At 38.5% G+C, this 22,857-nt stretch overlaps 3 protein-coding genes and 1 long non-coding RNA gene across 4 annotated transcripts; 3 read left to right on the forward strand and 1 right to left on the reverse strand.

The window, feature by feature from the left end:
- The first annotated feature begins 1,174 nt into the window (after positions 1-1,174).
- LOC110613053 lies at positions 1,175-2,206 on the forward strand. The gene is made up of 4 exons (XM_043958770.1): positions 1,175-1,403; positions 1,485-1,608; positions 1,690-2,015; positions 2,122-2,206. The coding sequence occupies exons 1-3, from the start codon at positions 1,222-1,224 to the stop codon at positions 1,987-1,989; spliced, it is 606 nt and encodes a 201-aa protein (XP_043814705.1). The 5' UTR covers positions 1,175-1,221; the 3' UTR covers positions 1,990-2,015; positions 2,122-2,206.
- Positions 2,207-5,446: 3,240 nt separating this feature from the next.
- LOC110625725 lies at positions 5,447-21,277 on the forward strand. The gene is made up of 6 exons (XM_043959396.1): positions 5,447-5,538; positions 19,623-19,934; positions 20,024-20,150; positions 20,224-20,517; positions 20,626-20,730; positions 20,810-21,277. The coding sequence occupies exons 2-6, from the start codon at positions 19,624-19,626 to the stop codon at positions 21,275-21,277; spliced, it is 1,305 nt and encodes a 434-aa protein (XP_043815331.1). The 5' UTR covers positions 5,447-5,538; position 19,623.
- LOC122724333 lies at positions 5,850-6,376 on the reverse strand. The gene is made up of 3 exons (XR_006351623.1): positions 6,219-6,376; positions 6,049-6,130; positions 5,850-5,943 (listed from the first exon to the last, which is right to left on the reverse strand). It is a non-coding gene; the product is annotated as an uncharacterized LOC122724333 (long non-coding RNA).
- Positions 18,226-18,939, forward strand: LOC122724332. The gene is made up of 2 exons (XM_043958829.1): positions 18,226-18,251; positions 18,324-18,939. Exons 1-2 carry the CDS (start codon positions 18,235-18,237, stop codon positions 18,643-18,645), a joined length of 339 nt encoding a protein of 112 aa, XP_043814764.1. The 5' UTR covers positions 18,226-18,234; the 3' UTR covers positions 18,646-18,939.
- Positions 21,278-22,857: the final 1,580 nt, after the last annotated feature.

Here is a 22,857-nt window from a genome sequence, read left to right on the forward strand (position 1 = left end):
CTCTCCACCACTGTGTTGCCGCTCGCCACTGCCGCTACTTCCGCCACTGCCTATCAAGTAAGTGTCTACTTTGATTTTTAGTTTCTTTTTGTTATATTATTGAAATTTTGAGTTTTAGTTTTTGAATATGTTATGATATAGTGAAAATATTATTCATTTAGTTATAAATTCCGTCGCTAATCCGTCAGAAAATGCAAATCATATACAAAAAAACCCTAATCATTCATTCTCACTTCTGATTTTAGTCGCCCACTTCCTCTCCTCTCCTCTCATCTCCTCTCCTGGATGCCACATCTTTCTCCTTGCCGCAATCGCCGCCGCCGCCGCCGTTGATCTCGTGATTGTCGCTGCTGTTGGACGCTCGCCACTGCTAGACGCTCCTCTCTCCACCACTGTGTTGCCGCTCGCCACTGCCGCTACTTCCGCCACTGCCTATCAAGTAAGTGTCTACTTTGATTTTTAGTTTCTTTTTGTTATATTATTGAAATTTTGAGTTTTAGTTTTTGAATATGTTATGATATAGTGAAAATATTATTCATTTAGTTATAAATTTGTGTTAATCAAAATTTATTTTTAGTTTTACTAATTATTTTTTTAAAAAAATTAAATTGAGGGCAACAGCAAGCACATCAGCAGCTGTTGCTGCGCAGCATGCTTACTGCTGCTGGGCAGCAGCTGCTGTCCAGCAGCAGCTTGCTGCCCAACAGCATCGCACAGCAGCATGCTGACTGCTGTTGTAGTTAATGTGGGTTTAATTTCTTATTTAAAATATATATAATTTTAATTGAAAAAAGAGATCAAATAATAATTGTGGGCCAATAAATCAAATAATAATTTATTTTATCTAATTGTGTCAATATTTAAACTGCATTTTTTTCCTTTTTGTCTAATAAAGCAATATTGGATTTAGCAAAGACTCTTGTGATTAAGGAATTAGAGAAAAAAGAATAAAAAAATAAATTTCAGAAATTAATTTGATTTGATTAGTATATTAATGAATGGATTAACAAACTAATCTATTAATTTCACTTTTTTAAAAAAATAATAATATTTAAAAGTAGTTAGTTAATTAAAGACATGAATTAAAATAGTATTTGTGGGTTTGCTTTACATGCCTTCCTTTCAACTCTACTTTTATATGTTACTTATGGACAATTATTTTTTCAGATGCCTCGAAGAGCAGTATCATCCAGAGGTAGAGGACATAGCCAGTATCTGTCTATGAATGAAATAGATGAGGCAGTACAGGTGCAGGAGGAAATACTGGAGCACACTCCACAAGCATTAGGGGGCCAAGCGAACGCATCCTCTTCATCATCAGTTCGAACTAGAGGTCCGAATTTGGGACATCCTATCCCATCAAACCCGTCTGATCGACAATTGATTAGATTGAAAGGAACTGTGTAAGTCATATACAACTTTTTGCTATTGATTTAATATGTATTATTACTTACAACTACTCATTATATATAAAAATATTGCAGTTTTTTAGATTCCACGGTTACTAGATCAATCACTAATGACATTAAGATGCGCTATACTGCTCCATGGAAAACTTGGTCAGAAATACCTTTAAAGACAAAAGACGAGCTCTTCGGACTTTTTCGGGTAAATACAACTTATATTCTAAAATTTATAATATGCATTTTAAGTTTTTTAAATTTACTTAACACTGATTGTTATTTGTAGAGTCGATATGTATGGGATGAGAGTGAAGAAGGTATGGTTCGAATTGCTTGGGAAAAGGTAGGTAAAGAAAGACTGCGAGACATTCTTAATAGAGTTAGGAGCGAATTGTTGCGCAAGCACAAGAAGACAGATGTTGCTTATCTATACAATTTAGGACCAGATTGGATGGAGGCAGAGATATGGAATGAACTTGTTGCATATTGGAGTACACTAGAGTGGAGAAAGAAATCAGAAGCTGGTAAAACAAATAGAAACGTAGAAAAAGAGGGACTATTACGAAACACTCTGGTGGTTCAATAAAATTGGAGGTTCATGAGAATAGATTGGTATAACTCTTTTATTTCTTACTTTTATTTATACAATTCTATTTTTATATATATGGTTAGAAATTATTCGTGCATCTTGTGTTGTGTGATTATTTCTTTTTTGTAGGCAAAGAAGTTGGGTAGACAACCAACTCAACTTGAACTATTTCCTGCAACTTGAACTATTTCGTGCAACTCACACAAAAAAGGGGAGTCAAGGTGTTTACATTGATGGAAATCACGACGATTTGATGTAAGTTACTTTTTGCTTATTTAATGTTATCACATTATTTTTCTAATTGTTATGTTATCATTAGTTGTGTATGATTCATGAAATATTTATTATGTTTTCTTTTTTTACTTAGGGAGCTTATTTGAGTGCAATTGCTGAAAATGTGAATGACAATTGTGAGAGTCAGTCTGCTTTTGATTTGAATAAGTGGATTGAAATTTCTGGAAGTAGCAAAGGAAGAGTTTATGGTTTTGGATCCTCTAATATTGCAAAATCAGGAACTCCAACTACATCTTTCTCATGCACATCAGCTCATCTTGGAGGACCTTCTCAAACTATGTTTTCTTTAGAGGAGGTTGAACAAATATTAGAGCAAAACCGGATCAAAATGAAACAAGACATGGAGCAAATGCAAGAGCAAATACAAGAGCAAATGCGAGTGCAGATAGAAAAATAAATAAAAGATCAGATGAAATCATTGAAGAACAAAAATAGATCTTCACCGCATAACACAACTGCAGATTCAGATGGTTCAACAAATTCATAGATTACTTTTAAATTTTATGAATATTGTTAAATATTATGGATTTATTTTAAATTTTATGAATATTGTTAAGTATTATGAAATATTTGATTTATATTTAATATGATTCTTAATTATAAATTATTTGAATAAAAGCAAGAATTTTTTTTTTGTCTTAATATTTCCGACGGAAAATTTCCGTCGCTAATTATTTCTGACAGATTACCAACGGATTGTTATAGGATGAATTTAGATATTCCAACGAATTTAGCGACGAAAAAATGCGTCGCTAAAATTTTCCGACGGAATTATCCGTCGGAAAATCCGTCGCAAATTTTTCCGATGGAGTTAAAATCTGTCGGAAATCCGTCGCTAATATTTCCGACGGCAGCCCGATCCGTCTGAAAAAATTAGCGACATGACTTTAAGCGACGGATTTGAGTCCGTCGGAAATCCGTCGCTGAAAGTTTTAGCGACAGATTTTTTACTATCAGCGACGGAAAAATCCGTCGCTGATAGTCTATTTTTTTGTAGTGTAACTGGCCTAAACCCACTACAATGACAGAGATCAAGAGCTTCTTGGGTTTGGCAGGTTACTACAGGAGGTTCGTTCAGGACTTCTCTAAGATTGCAGCTCCTATGACCAAACTGACTAAGAAGAACCAGAGGTTTGTGTGGACCGACCAGTGTTAAGAGAGCTTTGAGGAGCTAAAGAAGAGGTTGACGTCAGCACCGGTGTTAGCTCTGCCGACTAGTAATGAAGACTTCACGGTTTTCTATGATGCGTCCTGTGTGGGACTGGGTTGTGTGCTGATGCAGAATGAAAGGGTGATTGCTTATTCTTCTAGGCAGCTGAAGAAGCACGAGTTGAATTACCCTACACATGATCTAGAAATGGCAGCTGTAATCTTTGCACTCAAGATGTGGAGGCACTATCTTTATGGGGTAAAATGTGAGATCTTCACAGATCATAAAAACCTGCAGTACATCCTGAGTCAGAGAGAGCTGAATTTGAGGCAGAGAAGATGGGTGAACTGCTTAGTGACTATGATTGCAAGATTCAATACCATCCGGGTAAGGCGAATGTTGTGGCAGACGCCTTAAGCCGAAAATCACTTGGCAGTTTGTCCCATATTTCAGCAGAGAGGAGGCCAGTAGTGAGGGAGTTCTTCGAACTCATCAATGAAGGTTTGCAGTTGGAGTTGTCTGGTACAGGTGCTTTGATAGCCCAGATGAGAGTAACACCTGTGTTTCAGGAGCAGGTGGCTCAAAAACAGCACGAGGACCCAAAGTTAGTGAAGATTGCCAAGACTGTTCAGTCAGGCAAGAATGAAGAGTTCAGGTTTGACAGTAAGGGGATCCTCCGCTATGGGAATAGATTATGTGTACCAGATAACGTGGGTCTGAAGGGAGACATTATGAGAGAGGCTCATAATGCCAGATACAGTGTTCACCCTGGAGCCACTAAAATGTATCAAGATCTGAAGAAAGTGTTGACAGGAGCGGTTGTGGAAGCCGGTCAAAAATAACCTTCTCGGTTACCTACAATTTACAACTGCAGATAGTGGTGAAGGATTGTATCCATAGACAATTGATTACCTATCTATTTTTCTCAATCAAGACCAAGAGAACTAATTGAAAACGCAATTGAAAGCAAGCAATTGAAAGCTGAATGAAAGTAAAGTGCAAGAAAAGTAAAAAGGGGGGTTTTGAGATGATTTGATTATCAACTATGGAAAGCAATTAAAACAGCAAGTAATCAAAATAAAATAAGAAATCAATATGAGAAAGGTCTAGTTGAAGATATGGATCCACTTTGGTTGTTTGGGTTGATCATTGAAACAAGGTTATCTTGATTGATTCAATAGGTTGGTTATAGGGGTGGAAGACGCTTCTCACCACCATGTCTTTCCTTATGAACAAATTGATTAGGGAACGTCCTCTAACCAATTACTAATCAACAAATTGCCAAGGAACGTCCTTGGGCCTTAGGCATCAAAATAATTGCCAATTGCATGAAGAACAAGAAAGATCCAAACCCTACACTACAAGATAAAAGCGGATCAGTAACGGAAATTAGTAACGGATAATATCGGTTTCTAAATAATAACGGATTAGTAACAGATATTAGTGTAGGAAACAAATTAGTAACGGATTACCAAATCCGTTACTAATTTGTTACTAATTTTTATAACGGATACTTATCCGTTACTAAATGGTTTTAATTTTCATTGTTTAGTAACGGATATCCAAATCCGTTACTGAAATGCAATTTGTTTACGTATTTTAGTAACGGATTTTAATATCCGTTACTAAATGATCAGTTAGTCACGGATTAGATCCGTTACTAAAGTAAAATTATGAATTTGACGATTTCCCTCTTTCTCCCTCCCGTTATTCACAAACGAGCTTTCATTAACAAAATCCCTAATTCCCTCTTTCTCCCTCCCGTTATTCACCTGAGCTTTCACTCCCCAAAATCCCTAATTCCCTCTTTCTTCCTCCCGTTATTCACATTAGCTTTCTCTCCCCAAAATCCCTAATTCTCTCCCCATCAATCTCAGCTTCCCTCTTGGACTCATTGACATCGTTGCCCAAATTGATCGTCGTCGGTACATCGCCCAAATTTATCGTCGTCATCGGTACATCACAGCTTCTCCATCATCATCGATACATCCCAGCTTCCCTCCTGAAGGCACTATTGTCGTCCCTTCCCTCCCGTCGATACATCGCATCTACTGCTCCTTTATTCTTGCTCTTCTTCAAGATCTGCATTTTCCATTCTCCAGGTACTCTATTTTCATTCTTTAAGATTTACTTTTGTTATTTTAGATTTGTTATTTACTTTTGTTATTTTAGATTTGTTATTCTGCTCGTGTTTTATTTTTGTTATTCTACTTTGTTTTGGATTTGAGTGTAGTTGCTGTGCATTTGAGTGTAGTTGCTGTGCATTTGAGTGTGGGCCTTTAAGATTTAGATCTGCTGTGCAATTGAGTGTAGTTGCTGTGCATTTGAGTGTGGTCCTGTGCCTTCATTATTTTCCAGTGTTCATAAGCAGCTTTTGTATATAATACATGTAGGAAAACTCAAGGAGGAAATTAGGAAAACTATTAATATTTTCTAAACAACAAATCAGTGACTCACAAAAGCTTTAAATGCTGGTTTGTGAGCAGCCATTTCAAATATGCAGCATCCTGAAAAGAATGAGGAATGAGAATGAGATAAAGACAAAAAATAAGAACATATCACTTCTTTGAAGCTTAGATAATCTTCATATTTCAAAAAACAAAGTAGCCTACCCAAAGACCAAATATCTGACTTGGAACCATAAGGTATATCAGCAAGAAGCTCAGGGCACATGTAACTGGGAGTTCCCACAACCTAATATTAAGAGAAAAATGCTATGAAATTAAATCAAGCAGGTTACGAAAATCTGAAATGAAGCCTATGTTAGTATCAGATTACTCACTGAAGAAGCAAAGTCATCAGAAGTCAACATCTTAGCAAGACCAAAATCACCTGCAACCAACATCAATTTGAGCAGTTTTGCTTAAGATAGTGAATAGTAGAAACCCAAAGAATTCATTTGTGTATATACTAAAAAGAAAAAGCCAATCGGCAAAGACTTTTACAATAGGAGGATTAGTTACCCAAGCGTATGTCTTGATCTCTTGTCAAAAATATATTTGAACACTGAAGCAATTTGATAGTAGCATCAGCAAAACATAATTTATTCAGATGACCCAATTTTCAATATGTATCCAGACTATCTGCAACTTACTTTGACATCACGATGAAGTATATGGTTGGCATGCAAGTAATCTAGTGCCATTAGTAGTTGAACAAGCCACTTGCAAAGTTTCTGCCCAAAATTTTACAGTCAAGTGCACAACATCAATTGCCCAAAGCACTCTATCTAGTTTCCAAACTGAAAAATAGAACCATTAATTAGTTGACGCCCAAAAAGTGTCCATAAAAGTGATACCTCCTCAGGAAAATGAACACCATTAGCCTTTTTTATAGCTTCTGCCCTGTCCAAAAAAAAAATAATAAGAAAAGGTAAATAAGACAGCACAAAAAAAGTCATGAATCAGCAGAGGCTCAAACATTTCACAAGTCACAAGAGATGAGTAAGGATCAAAACTCACATGTCTCCACCTTCACAGTACCCTATGATAATGCACACATAGCATCCCTGAAAATGATTACAGCCAATAAGCAAGCGTCTATTGTACAACAACAATGAGGCATACAAATTCATAAACAGAAGGAAAGGAGGATAAGGTAAACAAATAAACATCACATTGGATTAAACAAGGTCCATGCAAATGCTTAATAAGCATTAAACTATTAGCTAATACCATATAATATGAGACAACTACAAAGAGAAAACTCATTAGTCAATGACATAAAGATGATCCAAGCAATACAGCTTCATAGCAGTACATATGCCTACCTTTTCTACCCATGAATCCTTGTACTCCACAATGAATGGATTTCTTACTTTTGAAACCAGTTCCATCTGCAGTAAAGAACAAAGTAGTATTTTAAGTTATAAAGGTAAAAGTTTAGGAATTAATAGATAATGTCTTAATAAATCAAAATTAAGTTTGAAAATAGACTGTATATCTTTTATGCTGACTAGTTTTTCCTTTTTAGATATAAGTATTATTGTGGTATTATTCAGCAGATTTAGGTGAGTCCCATCCCTTAACCACCCTTGACAACTTTTAATAATAGTATCACTCATAATATGCCAAACTTTTTTAGTAAAAAGTTGGATTCATCTTATCTGGTCCAATTGATTTATCTGGATGCATCAAAATTTACACAATCACCACTTGACTCATCAAATAACTCCTTTGAAATATTGAATCACAAGCTCTCTTATACCTTCCCTATTAGAAATTCAACTACCATTATTATCCTACAAAGCAACTTAGAGAATAAAATTATGAGTCATAAAATAACTGTGGCTTATAGTCTGTGGCTTAAATTAATACTTAAAATTAATACTTAAAATTAATTAAATTGAAATTAAATTAAATTAATTAATTTTAATACTTAAAATTAAATGAAATTAATTAATTTTAAAATTAAATTAATTAAAATTAAATTAAATTAATTAATTGTAATACTTAAAATTAAATTAAATTAATTTAAAATTAAATTAAAATTAAATTAAAATTAAATTAAATTAATTAATTTTAAAATTAAATAAAAATTAAATTAATTAATTTTAAAATTAAATTAAAATACTTAAAATTGATTAAATTAAAATTAAATTAATACTTAAAATTTATACTTAAAATTAATTAAATTAATTAAATTAATACTTAAAATTAATACTTAAAATTAAATTAATACTTAAAATTAATACTTAAAATTTATACTTAAAATTAATACTTCAAATTAAATTAAAATTAATTAAATTAAAATTAAATTAATACTTAAAATTAATTAAATTAAATTAATACTACTTTTGGAGATTAGATTGGAGATTATTTTTAGTATCATGCATGGTAGTCTGTGGCTTATTTTGATTTCTTTTCTCTCCTTATGATTCCTGTGGACCTTCCTTTTGTAATACCCGGCTAGAATTCGGCATCGGGATTCCTGCCTTCCGGCGGAATCTAGGGTGTTGGATCTCTCTAGAAGGGGTAAAATGTGTTTTCTAAAATGTTTTTCACATGATTTCATGGTTTTAAATGAAAAAGAATTGAGTTTTGAAGAGAAAAGACCAAGGAGGCGTTTGCCAGGTTCGGCCGCCGAAGGTGAAGTTCGGCCGCCGAACATGGGAAGGCTTCGGGAGCGCCTTTGGCCTCCGAAAGTCTTGTTTGAACGAGCTAAGGTTCGGCCGCCGAAAGTCAAGTTCGGCCGCCGAACATGCATGAGTTTAGGGGGCACGTTAGGCTGCCGAAGGTCTTCGACCAGGCCACCTATAAAGGGCCCTCAAATCGGAAATGGGTGAGTTTCCTCCCCATTCTCGAGCTCAGGTGAGTTTATGCCTTCCTTTGGTCGTTTTCGTATTTTCTCTACCCATCTCTCAAGTTTTTCATGATTTCTACCCTTGTGTTTGAAGATTTAAAGCGTAAAAGGAGTTTTGGGAGCTTGGAGCTTTTGGAGCTTGGATTCTCCACATCTCCAAGGTTCGGGTCACACCAACCCTCGATCTCCAAGAGGTTAGTGTAGATCCTTGCTTTCCCTTATGTCTAGTGAAGTTTTAAGTACGTTTTATAGAGTTTGATGGTTGAGTTTGGGTAGAAATGCATGTTTAAGGTTTATGTGGGTTTTATACCCAATGTATGTTATGTGATGTTTGTGTTGAGGAGTTTATGTTAGTTTATGCTCCTTTATGCATGTGGAAGTGAGTATGCATGTTTGGGAGAGAGTATGTAAGGATTTGGGGTGTTTTGAGTTTGGTTTTTGGCTTGGCAGAATCGGACCTGTCGTCCAGAGGGGACCAGGTTCGGCCGCCGAAAGGAGTTTCGGCCGCCGAACCTGCATGGGAGGCAGTCTTTAGGCTGCCGAACGTGCCCCCGAAGGAGGGACTTTCGTTTCTGTCCAGGGGTTTCGGCCGCCGAACCTGCCGCCGAACCTACCCGAGTTTTGTCTCTGAAGGAGACTTTCGGCCGCCGAAGGTGCCGCCGAAAGTGCCCTGTCCAGCCGTTTCTTGGGTGTTTCCTATGCATGTTTTAGTGATGTTTAGAGGGGTTTTTGGGGGTATGTTTATGAGTTGTTTAGAGTATGTTTGGTACCTCATTCGAGTCCACCTGTGTAGGATCGGACCCGAGAGACCGAGGAGGCCAGTAGTGCTAGCTGTTGCCGAGTCAGTCAGCGTCGACCAGAGGTGAGTAGAACTAACTTAATCTATTATTTTAAGAAAATCAAATGCCTAAAGCATGTTCATGCATCATGATTATATGTAATAGGATGATTGCACTAGTTTCACGAATATGACGCATTGCATTATTTGATGTTGATGGAGGAAGGGTGGACCGAGGCGACTTCAATAGCCCATATCTGTCACGAGTCTTGTCTTAGTCCTTTGAGAGCCGGACAAGTACATGTAGGAAAGTCCATGTGAGCTCGCTGTGGACCAAACACCATGTCATGTATGTTTCAGGCCTTTGTGAGCTCCTATGGGGGAGCCGGGCACCGACAGTGGGATTTTTGATGTCATGTCCATCCTCTGAGAGGAAAGATGCATGCAAAAAGACAGACTCTCAGAAACCAGGGTCCGTGGGGAATAAATATTGCATAAGCCCCGAGGCGGACAAGATTATGTGATTTCTCTGTGTTATGATGCATTTCATAAAAGCATGTAATTAATGAACTGTTTTCTCTGTTTCTACTCACTGGGCTCTTGTAGCTCACCCCTTTCCCTTAACCCCAGTTTTGCAGGGCCAGAGTAAGTAAGCCAGAGTTCAGTCAGAGTAAGCTATGGGGAAAGAAGAGGTTCAAGCATGGGTTGCCATGTTTGGTTGTAATAGCTTAGTTGTGTTTTGTTATGTATAAGAGATGCTTGTATGTTTATGTTTATGGAGATAGTGATAGTTATGTAAGGAAGTTGCTAAAGAGATGATATGTTATGTAATGCTATGTATGTTTGTCTGTTTGTATAGCTTAGTTATGGACATGATGATATATGGACATGATAGATGGACTTGATGTATGGTCCTTATGTATATAAGGGATATGAAAGAATAGAAAGAGTAATGTTATAAAGAGATAGAGCCAAGTTAAGAAAAGTATATGCATTGTGGTGTAGAGTTGTGCTTTGCCTAGTGTTGGTTAATCCCTTGGTCATGCATGATCCTGTTTAAAGGCAAGGTAAAGCTTTATAAACGTTTTCATATTGTATGAAATGTTTTCATGTTGGACAAGCTTAATGATTCTCCATTGGAGCAGCCTTTATGGACTCCAGAGTGGGGATAAGGTTTGAGCAAGTGCATGTACAAAGTTAAGCTTGGTAAAGTTATAAGAACAGTTTTCAGTTTTAGACCATACTCAGGGTAAGCCTGGGATATGGAAAGCTTTAAGTTTTATGAAAATGTTTGATCATGTATGGGATTCTACCTAGAGTTCAGGTTGTATAGAGGCTTACTACGGGTCCCGGCAGCCTTAAGCCGATCTGGATCCTAGTGCCGAGCAGTTTGGGGCCGTTACAGAGTGGTATCGGTTTCCGGGCTGTTACAGATGGTATCAGAGCATAGGGCCTCAAGAGTACGGTGTTTTGATGCGAAGATGCTCAGACATCGGAAAGAGGTTGTGCTAGATGTTAGGAGGGCAAGCACATTAAGAAAGATTGAGAGTAAGATCATGTCCACTAGGATAGGATGAGGAGTCCTGTCTTGCTTGATGATGTGAAATGCCATGAGTTATGCATGTGCATTAATGTTACGTTATGTATGATATGCTATGTATATGTAGGTTCATGTGTTTTCATATGAACCGTATGATGCTAATGATTGATTGTATGCTTGTGTGTTGTTCTTCAGAGGAGCCAGAATGCGAGGTGCTCGTCGATCTGTGGAATCGACTGGAGTTCCATCTGAGAGGGAAGGTATGGACACCTTTCCCCCTGCTCTGCCAAGAGCGCAGTCGTGGGGAGTCAGCAGATGGGGAACATCAAGGGACCCTGGAAGGTCTTTTGATGCAAGCAGAGAAGGAATGGCTCCAAGAAGGATGTCAGCTAGTATGAGGGAAGTAGAGTTGGAGGTTCAGAGAAGGGATGTCAGTTTGGGAATCAGAGTGCCAGAGGAAGGCATGGGAGATTCTCAGGAGGATGCTCAGACTCAGGATTCTAGGATTTCAGGTTCGGGAGGGATTGATCCCTCCACTTTGAGTACAGCCTCCACGAAGAGTAAGAAGTGGGGCAGAGGCCTCAGAAGGTCGAAGAAGAAGTTTTGGCAGAATTTGAAGGCTAGTTTGGGTTTTGGTGGTTCGAGCTCTAGCTCAGGCAGTTCAAGGTGCTTGAGGTGCGGAAGGCCGCACAAGGGAATCTGTCTGATTGGGACTAATCTATGTTTCAGGTGCAGACAGGAGGGGCACATAGCACGTGAGTGTCCCACTGCGCCCAGGTTGGCTCCGTTCCAGCCAGCAGCTCCAGGTAGAACAGCTCAGCCAGTAGCTCCAACCATGTTTCAGGTTGGTGGTCGAGGCAGAGGAAGAGGGTCAGCCCCTCATTCCTCAGATTTCCGTGGAGAAGGTCCGTCAGCTTCAGCTCGGATCTTCACCCAAGCTCAGCAGGAGGCAGGCACATCAAACATGGTGGTGTCAGGTACGCTCACTTTTGAATGTTCTGATGTGTGTGTTTTTGTGAACCCTGGAGTTTCCCTTTCTTTAGTTGCTCTAGGAGCCGTCGAGAGGTTGAGTTGATAGCTTCTGGGCTAGAGTGTTCTCTTTGGGTCAGTGGACCCGAGTGTGATTCATCTGTGGCAGAGTCAGTCTGCCGGTTCAGTTCTGTGACAGATGAGGGTAGATGCCTTCCACCCGACATTGAGGTCCTAGACTCGACTGTCTGGACGTCAGTTTAGGGTTGGACTGGTTTTTCTACTCGCGGTGCTATCTTGGTCTGCAGAGACAAGGTAGTCAAGTTCAGAGGACAGGATGGGTCAGAGGTAGTTTGTTGAGGGAACACAGTAGGGATGCCTAGAGGTTTGATGTCAGCCGGTCAGGTTCGTAGGGTGCGTAGGAGGGGTTGTCAGAGGGTTCTAGCTCTTGCTTGAGAGTTCTTAGATGTATTCCCAGGCGAGTTGTCAGGTTTACCATCTGTTAGGGAATGGAGTTGAGCATAGGAGTGGTGTCTGGACGCAGAATCATTTCTGTCCTTCCCTATAGGATGGCACCTGTAGTTGAGAGTTGTCAGAATAGAGGTGAGGCTTGGTAGATAAGGGTTTTATCCGACCTAGTACCTCACCCTGGATTGTTCCAGTGTTGTTGTGGGAAAAGAAGGATAGATCTGTGAGACCTTGTAACGACTGTAAACAGTTGACTGAGGTCACTACCAAGAGCAGGTACTCCCACGCTGGATGGATGATCTATTGGGACAGCTAGTAGGAGCTGTTCATTTTTCCAAGATAGATCTGAAATCCGGGTACTACCTGTGAGAGTTAGAATTAGTTTTGGGTTAACAGTGAGAAGGAGCCAGTTAGTAAAGATGAGAAAGGAAGAAGAAGAGAAGGATCAGAGTAGCGCAGCAGAAGCTTGTGGAGTTTAGGAACCTGGGAGTTCTTACTCCAGCGTTTGGTGTCTCTCTTTGGAAAGAAGCTTTAGGATTCGCTTGCTTGCTTGCATGCTTGTGTTTGTTGTTTTAACATTCGGGGACGAATGTTTTTGTAAGGGGGGTAGAATGTAATACCCGGCTAGAATCCGGCATCGGGATTCCTGCCTTCCGGCGGAATCTAGGGTGTTGGATCTCTCTAGAAGGGGTAAAATGTGTTTTCTAAAATGTTTTTCACATGATTTCATGGTTTTAAATGAAAAAGAATTGAGTTTTGAAGAGAAAAGACCAAGGAGGCGTTTGCCAGGTTCGGCCGCCGAAGGTGAAGTTCGGCCGCCGAACATGGGAAGGCTTCGGGAGCGCCTTTGGCCTCCGAAAGTCTTGTTTGAACGAGCTAAGGTTCGGCCGCCGAAAGTCAAGTTCGGCCGCCGAACATGCATGAGTTTAGGGGGCACGTTAGGCTGCCGAAGGTCTTCGACCAGGCCACCTATAAAGGGCCCTCAAATCGGAAATGGGTGAGTTTCCTCCCCATTCTCGAGCTCAGGTGAGTTTATGCCTTCCTTTGGTCGTTTTCGTGTTTTCTCTACCCATCTCTCAAGTTTTTCATGATTTCTACCCTTGTGTTTGAAGATTTAAAGCGTAAAAGGAGTTTTGGGAGCTTGGAGCTTTTGGAGCTTGGATTCTCCACATCTCCAAGGTTCGGGTCACACCAACCCTCGATCTCCAAGAGGTTAGTGTAGATCCTTGCTTTCCCTTATGTCTAGTGAAGTTTTAAGTAAGTTTTATAGAGTTTGATGGTTGAGTTTGGGTAGAAATGCATGTTTAAGGTTTATGTGGGTTTTATACCCAATGTATGTTATGTGATGTTTGTGTTGAGGAGTTTATGTTAGTTTATGCTCCTTTATGCATGTGGAAGTGAGTATGCATGTTTGGGAGAGAGTATGTAAGGATTTGGGGTGTTTTGAGTTTGGTTTTTGGCTTGGCAGAATCGGACCTGTCGTCCAGAGGGGACCAGGTTCGGCCGCCGAAAGGAGTTTCGGCCGCCGAACCTGCATGGGAGGCAGTCTTTAGGCTGCCGAATGTGCCCCCGAAGGAGGGACTTTCGTTTCTGTCCAGGGGCTTCGGCCGCCGAACCTGCCGCCGAACCTACCCGAGTTTCGTCTCTGGAGGAGACTTTCGGCCGCCGAAGGTGCCGCCGAAAGTGCCCTGTCCAGCCGTTTCTTGGGTGTTTCCTATGCATGTTTTAGTGATGTTTAGAGGGGTTTTTGGGGGTATGTTTATGAGTTGTTTAGAGTATGTTTGGCACCTCATTCGAGTCCACCTGTGTAGGATCGGACCCGAGAGACCGAGGAGGCCAGTAGTGCTAGCTGTTGCTGAGTCAGTCAGCGTCGGCCAGAGGTGAGTAGAACTAACTTAATCTATTATTTTAAGAAAATCAAATGCCTAAAGCATGTTCATGCATCATGATTATATGTAATAGGATGATTGCACTAGTTTCACGAATATGACGCATTGCATTATTTGATGTTGATGGAGGAAGGGTGGACCGAGGCGACTTCAATAGCCCATATCTGTCACGAGTCTTGTCTTAGTCCTTTGAGAGCCGGACAAGTACATGTAGGAAAGTCCATGTGAGCTCGCTGTGGACCAAACACCATGTCATGTATGTTTCAGGCCTTTGTGAGCTCCTATGGGGGAGCCGGGCACCGACAGTGGGATTTTTGATGTCATGTCCATCCTCTGAGAGGAAAGATGCATGCAAAAAGACAGACTCTCAGAAATCAGAGTCCGTGGGGAATAAATATTGCATAAGCCCCGAGGCGGACAAGATTATGTGATTTCTCTGTGTTATGATGCATTTCATAAAAGCATGTAATTAATGAACTGTTTTCTCTGTTTCTACTCACTGGGCTCTTGTAGCTCACCCCTTTCCCTTAACCCCAGTTTTGCAGGGCCAGACTAAGTAAGCCAGAGTTCAGTCAGAGTAAGCTATGGGGAAAGAAGAGGTTCAAGCATGGGTTGCCATGTTTGGTTGTAATAGCTTAGTTGTGTTTTGTTATGTATAAGAGATGCTTGTATGTTTATGTTTATGGAGATAGTGATAGTTATGTAAGGAAGTTGCTAAAGAGATGATATGTTATGTAATGCTATGTATGTTTGTCTGTTTGTATAGCTTAGTTATGGACATGATGATATATGGACATGATAGATGGACTTGATGTATGGTCCTTATGTATATAAGGGATATGAAAGAATAGAAAGAGTAATGTTATAAAGAGATAGAGCCAAGTTAAGAAAAGTATATGCATTGTGGTGTAGAGTTGTGCTTTGCCTAGTGTTGGTTAATCCCTTGGTCATGCATGATCCTGTTTAAAGGCAAGGTAAAGCTTTATAAACGTTTTCATATTGTATGAAATGTTTTCATGTTGGACAAGCTTAATGATTCTCCATTGGAGCAGCCTTTATGGACTCCAGAGTGGGGATAAGGTTTGAGCAAGTGCATGTACAAAGTTAAGCTTGGTAAAGTTATAAGAACAGTTTTCAGTTTTAGACCATACTCAGGGTAAGCCTGGGATATGGAAAGCTTTAAGTTTTATGAAAATGTTTGATCATGTATGGGATTCTACCTAGAGTTCAGGTTGTATAGAGGCTTACTACGGGTCCCGGCGGCCTTAAGCCGATCTGGATCCTAGTGCCGAGCAGTTTGGGGCCGTTACAGAGTGGTATCGGTTTCCGGGCTGTTACACCTTTGACTTGGGGCTTAGTTGCTTTATTTACATAATCATTACTTTATTTATTAATATTTTTTTATTGGAAGTGTTTTATTATTTATTGCTTTAGGAGTTAATCATACCTTGGGGCTTAGTTGCTCATAATAACCATATTACTCTTATTTAAACACAACTACATATCAATTTATTTTTTTTTAGATGAGGACATCCTTCTGACCAACTCTTCATTTATTGTTATACATTCTAGGTATAATAGGTACAATATGCATTCTGATAGAGGTTGGATGTATGCAAGACTAAAAGATGGTCTACTAAATCCTTTATTCCTTGAAGGATTAAATGAATTCATATCAGCTGCCAAACAGTTTCCAGACTGTTTGAATGGAGAACTTATTAGGTGTCCATGTAATCGATTTAAGTGCCAAAATCGCAGTTTTGAAGATGAGAGTACAGTTAGGTTTCATCTGATGAAATATGGGTTTGTTAGGGACTATTATGTATGGTATTTGCATGGAGAAATGCAAACCTACAATGAGGTCCACGGGAGAAGTAATGATTCAACTTACAACACTTGCAATGTGGAATATCAACATACTGAGTTCTCTAATGCTTATGAACAACTAGTTGTAGATGCAACAGGACCGAGTTTCTCCCCATCAATTAGTAATGAGCCTCCAAATCAATCTACTCAGAGATTGTATGACATGTTGGCCGCTGTTAATCAGGAATTGTGGCCAGGTTGTGAAAATCATTCACAACTGTCAGCTGTGGCAAGGATATTGAATATCAAATCTGAACATCATTTGTCCGAACGTTGTTTTGACAATATTTGCCAATTCATCAAAGAAATTTTACCTACTGATAATTTGTTTACTGATAATTTCTACTCTACAAAGAAATTGCTTGAAGGCTTGGGATTACCAATTCAGAAGATTCATACTTGCTTAAATGGTTGTATGATTTATTGGGGTGAGGATAATGAATTGCTCAGGTGCAAGGTGTGTGATCATCCGAGGTACAAACGATTGCAAGTTAGCCAGAGCTCTAGTAAAACCCAAGTTGCTTATAGTAAAATGTATTACATGCCAATCACACCTAGACTACAAAGGTTGTACGCATCTAATGCTACAGCTAAGGATATGACTTGGCATGCCAATCATGGGACTAATGATGATTTAATGCATCATCCAGCTGATTCGCATGCATGGAAAGCTTTTGATAATAATTGGCCTCATTTCAGTGCTGAGAAACGTAATGTCCGTCTTGGACTGTGTGCCGATGGTTTTCAACCCTTTGGACAATCTGGTCAGCAATATTCATCATGGCCTGTCATATTGACACCTTACAATTTACCCCCATGGTTATGTATGAAAGGTGAGTATATGTTTCTCACTATACTTGTCCCAGGGCCTAGAAATCCAAAAGATAAGTTGGATGTGTATTTGCAACCCCTAGTAACTGAGTTGAAAGATTTATGGGAGAATGGAGTTGAAACATATGATGCATTCAATAAAGAAAATTTCAACTTGCGAGCTGCTTTAATGTGGACTATAAGTGATTTTCCTGCTTATGCAATGTTATCTGGATGGAGCACTGCAGGACGGACTGCTTGTCCTTATTGCATGGAAGATAGTGATGCATTCACATTGACAAGAGGAGGTAAGCAATCATGGTTTGATAATCATCGCAAATTTTTAACTCCTAGCCATTCTTTTAGAAGAAACAAAATAGCTTTTAGGAAGAATGTATCTGTTACTAAGAAAGCTAAACCACCTATTTCCGGTGAAGAAATACTGAAACAGATTGATGAATTGGGGTTTAAGAGGGTTATAGATGAGGATGCATTTGAAATAAATTTCCGTCTATCAAAGCAATGCGGTTGGCGAAAAAGAAGCATCTTGTGGGATTTACCGTATTGGAAAACAAATTTGATTCGACACAATCTTGATGTAATGCACATTGAGAAAAATTTTTTTGAAAATATAATCAACACTGTAATGAGTGTTGAGGGAAAGACAAAGGATAATGCCAAGTCAAGGGCAGACCTAAATGTGATCTGTGATCGGCCAGAGTTGGAAATGGATCAAGTCACTGGGAGATATCCCAAAGCTTGTTATACTCTAGATAAGCAAAGTAAGCAAGTATTATGTGATTGGTTGAAAAATCTCAAGTTTCCCGATGGATATGTTTCCAATATGGGGCGATGTATTGATATGAAGAAGCTGAAGATGTTTGGTATGAAGAGTCATGATTGTCATGTCTTCATGCAGCGGATTATGCCAATTGCATTTCGTGAGTTGCTTCCGTCAAATGTGTGGCAACCCTTAACAGAGTTGAGTAATTTTTTTAAGGAGTTAACATCTACCACTATAAGTGAGAGTGATATGTTGCGGTTGCATGGTGAAATTCCTTTAATCATATGCAAGCTTGAGCGTGTTTTCCCTCCAAGCTTCTTTGATTGTATGGAACACCTCCCTGTCCATCTAGCATATGAAGCATGGCTGGCAGTTCCAGTGCAATATCGATGGATGTATCCTTTTGAACGGTAAGTTCTTTTAACTTCACTTTAATTAAGTTATTTAATAATGTTTACTAATGTTGGTTATATATTTTATAGATATCTGCGACGGCTTAAGAATAATGTCAGAAATAAAGCTAGAGTCGAGGGATCAATATGTAATGCGTACCTAGTAGAAGAAGCAACTTCATTTTGTGCACATTACTTTGAATCGTATGTCCAAACTAGACATCGAAAAGTGCCAAGGAATGTTGATATTTCAGAAAGTACTGAAAATTATGAAGGCAATCTATCAATCTTCATGCAGTCCGGTCGACCAATAGGAAAAGGGACAACCAGATATCTTATGGAGGATGAGTATAAAGCAGCACAAGTGTACATATTATTAAATTGTCCAGAAGTGAAACCCTATATTGAGTAAGTTATCGTAAATAAGTAATTTATATATTATGTTCTTAAATTACTTTTTCTAATGGAGTTGAGGTTTTTCCAGCATTTACATTGATCAATTGCGCTCAAATGATCCGTTGGTCAATGATTCTCAGATTGACATCAAATTGGAGAGTGAATTCTCTATATGGTTCAACAATTTTGCTCATGATTCGTGCAATAACATATCCAATAAGTTTATCATATCGCTTGCAATGGGTCCATTACGAAGTGTGACATCATACAATGGATATATGGTGAATGGATATAAGTTTCAATCGAAGTCATACTGTACAAGTAGAGCAACAATGAACAGTGGGGTGTGTATTAAGGGGTCAAATTACAGTAGCGAAGAAAGCGATTACTATGGACAATTGCTTGAAGTTATACGTTTGGAGTATCCAGGTCTTCCAATCAAGCGAGTTGTACTTTTCAAATGCAATTGGTTTGACCCCACTCCAAATGTAGGCACAAAGATCCATAGTAAATATAAACTTGTCGATGTGAATCATAAACGATCTTTTAATAGATATGAGCCTTTTGTGCTGGGAGTACAAGCAATGCAAGTGATATATACTCCGTATCCTAGCCTAAAGCGAGATAAAATTGACTGGTGGGCTGCTATAAAAGTCAAAGCACGTTCTGTAATTCAACTTCCAACACAAGAAAATACACAACCTGCTGATGAACCATTTCAACAAGAGGAAATGGAACACACTGCCATAATTAGAGAAATTGATGATTCAACATAACAATTAAATGATCCAACTGGGGATGTTATTGAAATTGATGATGGTGAAGAAAATGATGAAGATGAAACTATAATAGCAACAGAAACAGATGATGATGATGATGATGACTTAGATGTAGATAGTGAATAGAAGGTATAACATAATTGATATCTATTTTTACTTTTAGTTATTAAATATGTTAACTACATCTTGATTTTTATAATGTAAATTTGTACAGGATGAGAGGACGAGGACGCGGATCTTCATCACGGGGTCGAGGAGACCATGGCAGGGGTAGTGTCCACACAACTGAATCAGAAAATGTCAATCAAGATTTGGTACAACACACTGCTTTGATTCCTAGACCAGACCAGGGTGAGAGATCCACACCGGGTGCTGCATCATCCACTCCTGCTTCAGTGCACACATCTGCTACTGCCTCAGCACCCATAGGTTTGCCACCTATTGCATCTACGGCTACATCTGCATCTGCTTCTGGTAGTTGTGCACCTACAGGGCTCAGACTACATATTCACTTAGTAAATTCAGTGTGAGTAAAATTTATAAGTATTTTTAACTATGCATTTAATTTTTTTGCTTATTTCAAAATTATTTTGTTTGTCAATTATTCTTTTACAGCATGCAGCCTTCTGATCCGATTGCTAGGCGGATTACCTTGATCTTCAAGGAAAAGTTAGTAGCAGATGGCTTTTGTTGGAAGAATGTACCAGAAGAGGTTAAAGAATTCTATTGGCAAGAATTTAAGGTAATACAAATTATATTGTACATGTGATTATTTTTACTGTGCATTATTTGTAGCTAAATGTGAGTAATTACAGAAACACTTCTTATGGGAGGAGGCAATAGAACAACTGATGAAGATAGCTTGGAGGAAGATAGCTGCCGAGCGATATCGTAGCCTTATGTGTAGCGTAAGGAATGGGAAGGAGAAGAGACTATCACTGACAGAAGGAGTAATGGATGCATGGCAATCCGCTTGGGGAGCAACTGAGTATAAAGAGAAATGCAAAAAATTCTCAAATAACAGAAAGAGTGAAACAGGTGGGCAAGGCGCTGGCCCATCAAGACATTGTGGAGGATCCATATCTCAGTATAGGCATCAACAACAGATGGTACGTAATATTCATTCTCACTTAAATTTTTTCAAATACTTTAAATTTATCCAATTTATTGTGAATTTATATTGAAGCATGTTATTACTATTTATATTTTACTTACAGCGCGAAAGACTAGGCAGAGATCCTCTACCTCATGAGTTATTTGAGGCTACGCATAAGAAGAAGGGTTCCTCAGAGTTTGTTGATGCACGCTTAAAGTCCATTCATGTGAGAAATTAAATAAATTTATAGTAAATTATTTGATTTGTAGTTTATACTGTTATATCACATGGTATTTTTTTTGAAGGATCGCTTTCTGACTTTGAAAGAGCAAGCATCACAGACAGATAATGACAGTAGTCAGGCATCCCGCGTTGATGAGGCTCAGTTATACTTTGAGGCAGTAGGTGGAGAGAAAAAAAGACCTTTGTACGGTCTTGGATCACAGGCTTCAGTTTTCTTCCCAAACAAGACTTCTGCTAATATATCCTTCACATCAGCTCAGCAAAATCAGGATCTTCAAGATGAAATGGCTGATCTCAGACGCAAGCTACAGGAGCGTGAGGATAATGAACAAGCATTGATTGAGCAAAATGTGCGGATTACCTCTGAGCTCTCACAGGTGAAGGATTTACTTATGCAGCTTGTGAGTGAAAGACAAGGCAACCAGCCTTCAGCTCCCGGTGAGGGAACTTCTGCACAGCCTGCACAGCCTCCTGATCAAGCAGATGAAACAAATGATGAGGACGAGGACGAGAACACTACACATTTATAGTTTCTTTTTTCATTACACATATGTACTAGGATAATAAAGAATTTGTTAATTTTTTTAGTTTAAAATTGAACAGTTGGATGTTTGGATATATGTTTGATTTGATTTACATAATATATGATATTGGATTTGAGTTCATTCATGACATTTGGTTTTTACATGTTGTTATTGAGATGAGTTGTAATATGTGAGTGTATTTACAGGTTAGTTGTAATATGTGAGTGTATTTACAGGTTTGTCTGATTAGATTATATAATTTATAATATTTTATTATAATTTTATAAATAGTAACGGATTAGTAACGGATTAAGTTGTTACTGATCCGTTAAAAATAGTAACGGATTAGTAACGGAAAAATCCGTTACTAAAATCAACAAAACGGAAACTAAATTTAGTAACGGATTTTCCGTTACAAATCTGTTACTAAATTAGTAACGGATTTGTAACGGAAAAATCCGTTACTAAAAAAATCCGTTACTAAAATCAACTCAACGGAAACTAAATTTAGTAACGGAATTTCCGTTACAAATCCGTTACAAATTTAGTAACGGACTAGAAAATCCGTTACTAATGCATTAGCAATGAGGTTCACTGTAACGGAAAATTTCCGTTACAAATCCGTTACAAAATAGTTTTAGTAACGGATTTTTAATAATTAGTAACGGAAATTTCCGTTACTAATCCGGTAAATTTTTGTAGTGCTAACTACTCAAACGCATGAGATGATGTTAGATCATACAATTTCTTAGGTTTTTACACCAAGTGTTCTATGGACAGAATATTTTCAGCAATTACGGACTAACAAATATCCTAATCCAACAATCAATTAACTTTGCAATTAAGAGTCAAGTGGCCAATTTGATCAAAACAACAAAGCAATCTTGGAATTAAGCACAATTGCATGAATATTGAATAAAATCAAAGACAAAAATTTCTGTTCAGATCTCACAACCCTTTAAACAACCTTAGTTTCAACCAAACTTTAACTAGAAAGAGGGTTTCAGCCACTCATGGCTGAACCAAAACAGAAAATAAAAGAAAAGAAGAAGAAGATGAAGAACTAAAGTGTGGAGAGAGCCTTAGAGAGGCCTTGCCGATTTCTTTTGAGAAGAGGTGGATCAAAATCTGTCTTCTTGTCTTCTTAAAGCCTTTAAATATGTCTTGAGAGGCTGCCTAGGGTTTCATGAAAGTCCAGGAGACTTTTAGAGGCTGTCCAAAGTGTCCTTGGTGTTGCATGTGCCTTGTTTGTGCATGAGTGAAGGCAAAAACGAGTCACATGTGATAAAAGGCAAGTGGGGGCACTTTGGTCTTTTCATAGCTGTCCAAGATCCTCAAGATGCTGTACATTAAGTCCAAGAGATTGCCCATGCACTAATGAGGAAGGTGGAGCCTCCTTTTGAATTTTGAATGTGCATGATACTAAGTGGGGAAACATGTGATCTTTGGATTTGGCTTCCTTAATAAGCTTGATCTTGAAATCCAATATTTGAATGTAAATCTTGAAGATTTGGATCTCAAAATACTTCCCTTGTTTGACTCCTCAAATATGGCAACTTGGGATATGGCTTCTTGAATAAGGAAAG

Source organism: Manihot esculenta, chromosome 8 (genome assembly GCF_001659605.2).
Source record: "Manihot esculenta cultivar AM560-2 chromosome 8, M.esculenta_v8, whole genome shotgun sequence".
Taxonomy (NCBI): domain Eukaryota; kingdom Viridiplantae; phylum Streptophyta; class Magnoliopsida; order Malpighiales; family Euphorbiaceae; genus Manihot; species Manihot esculenta.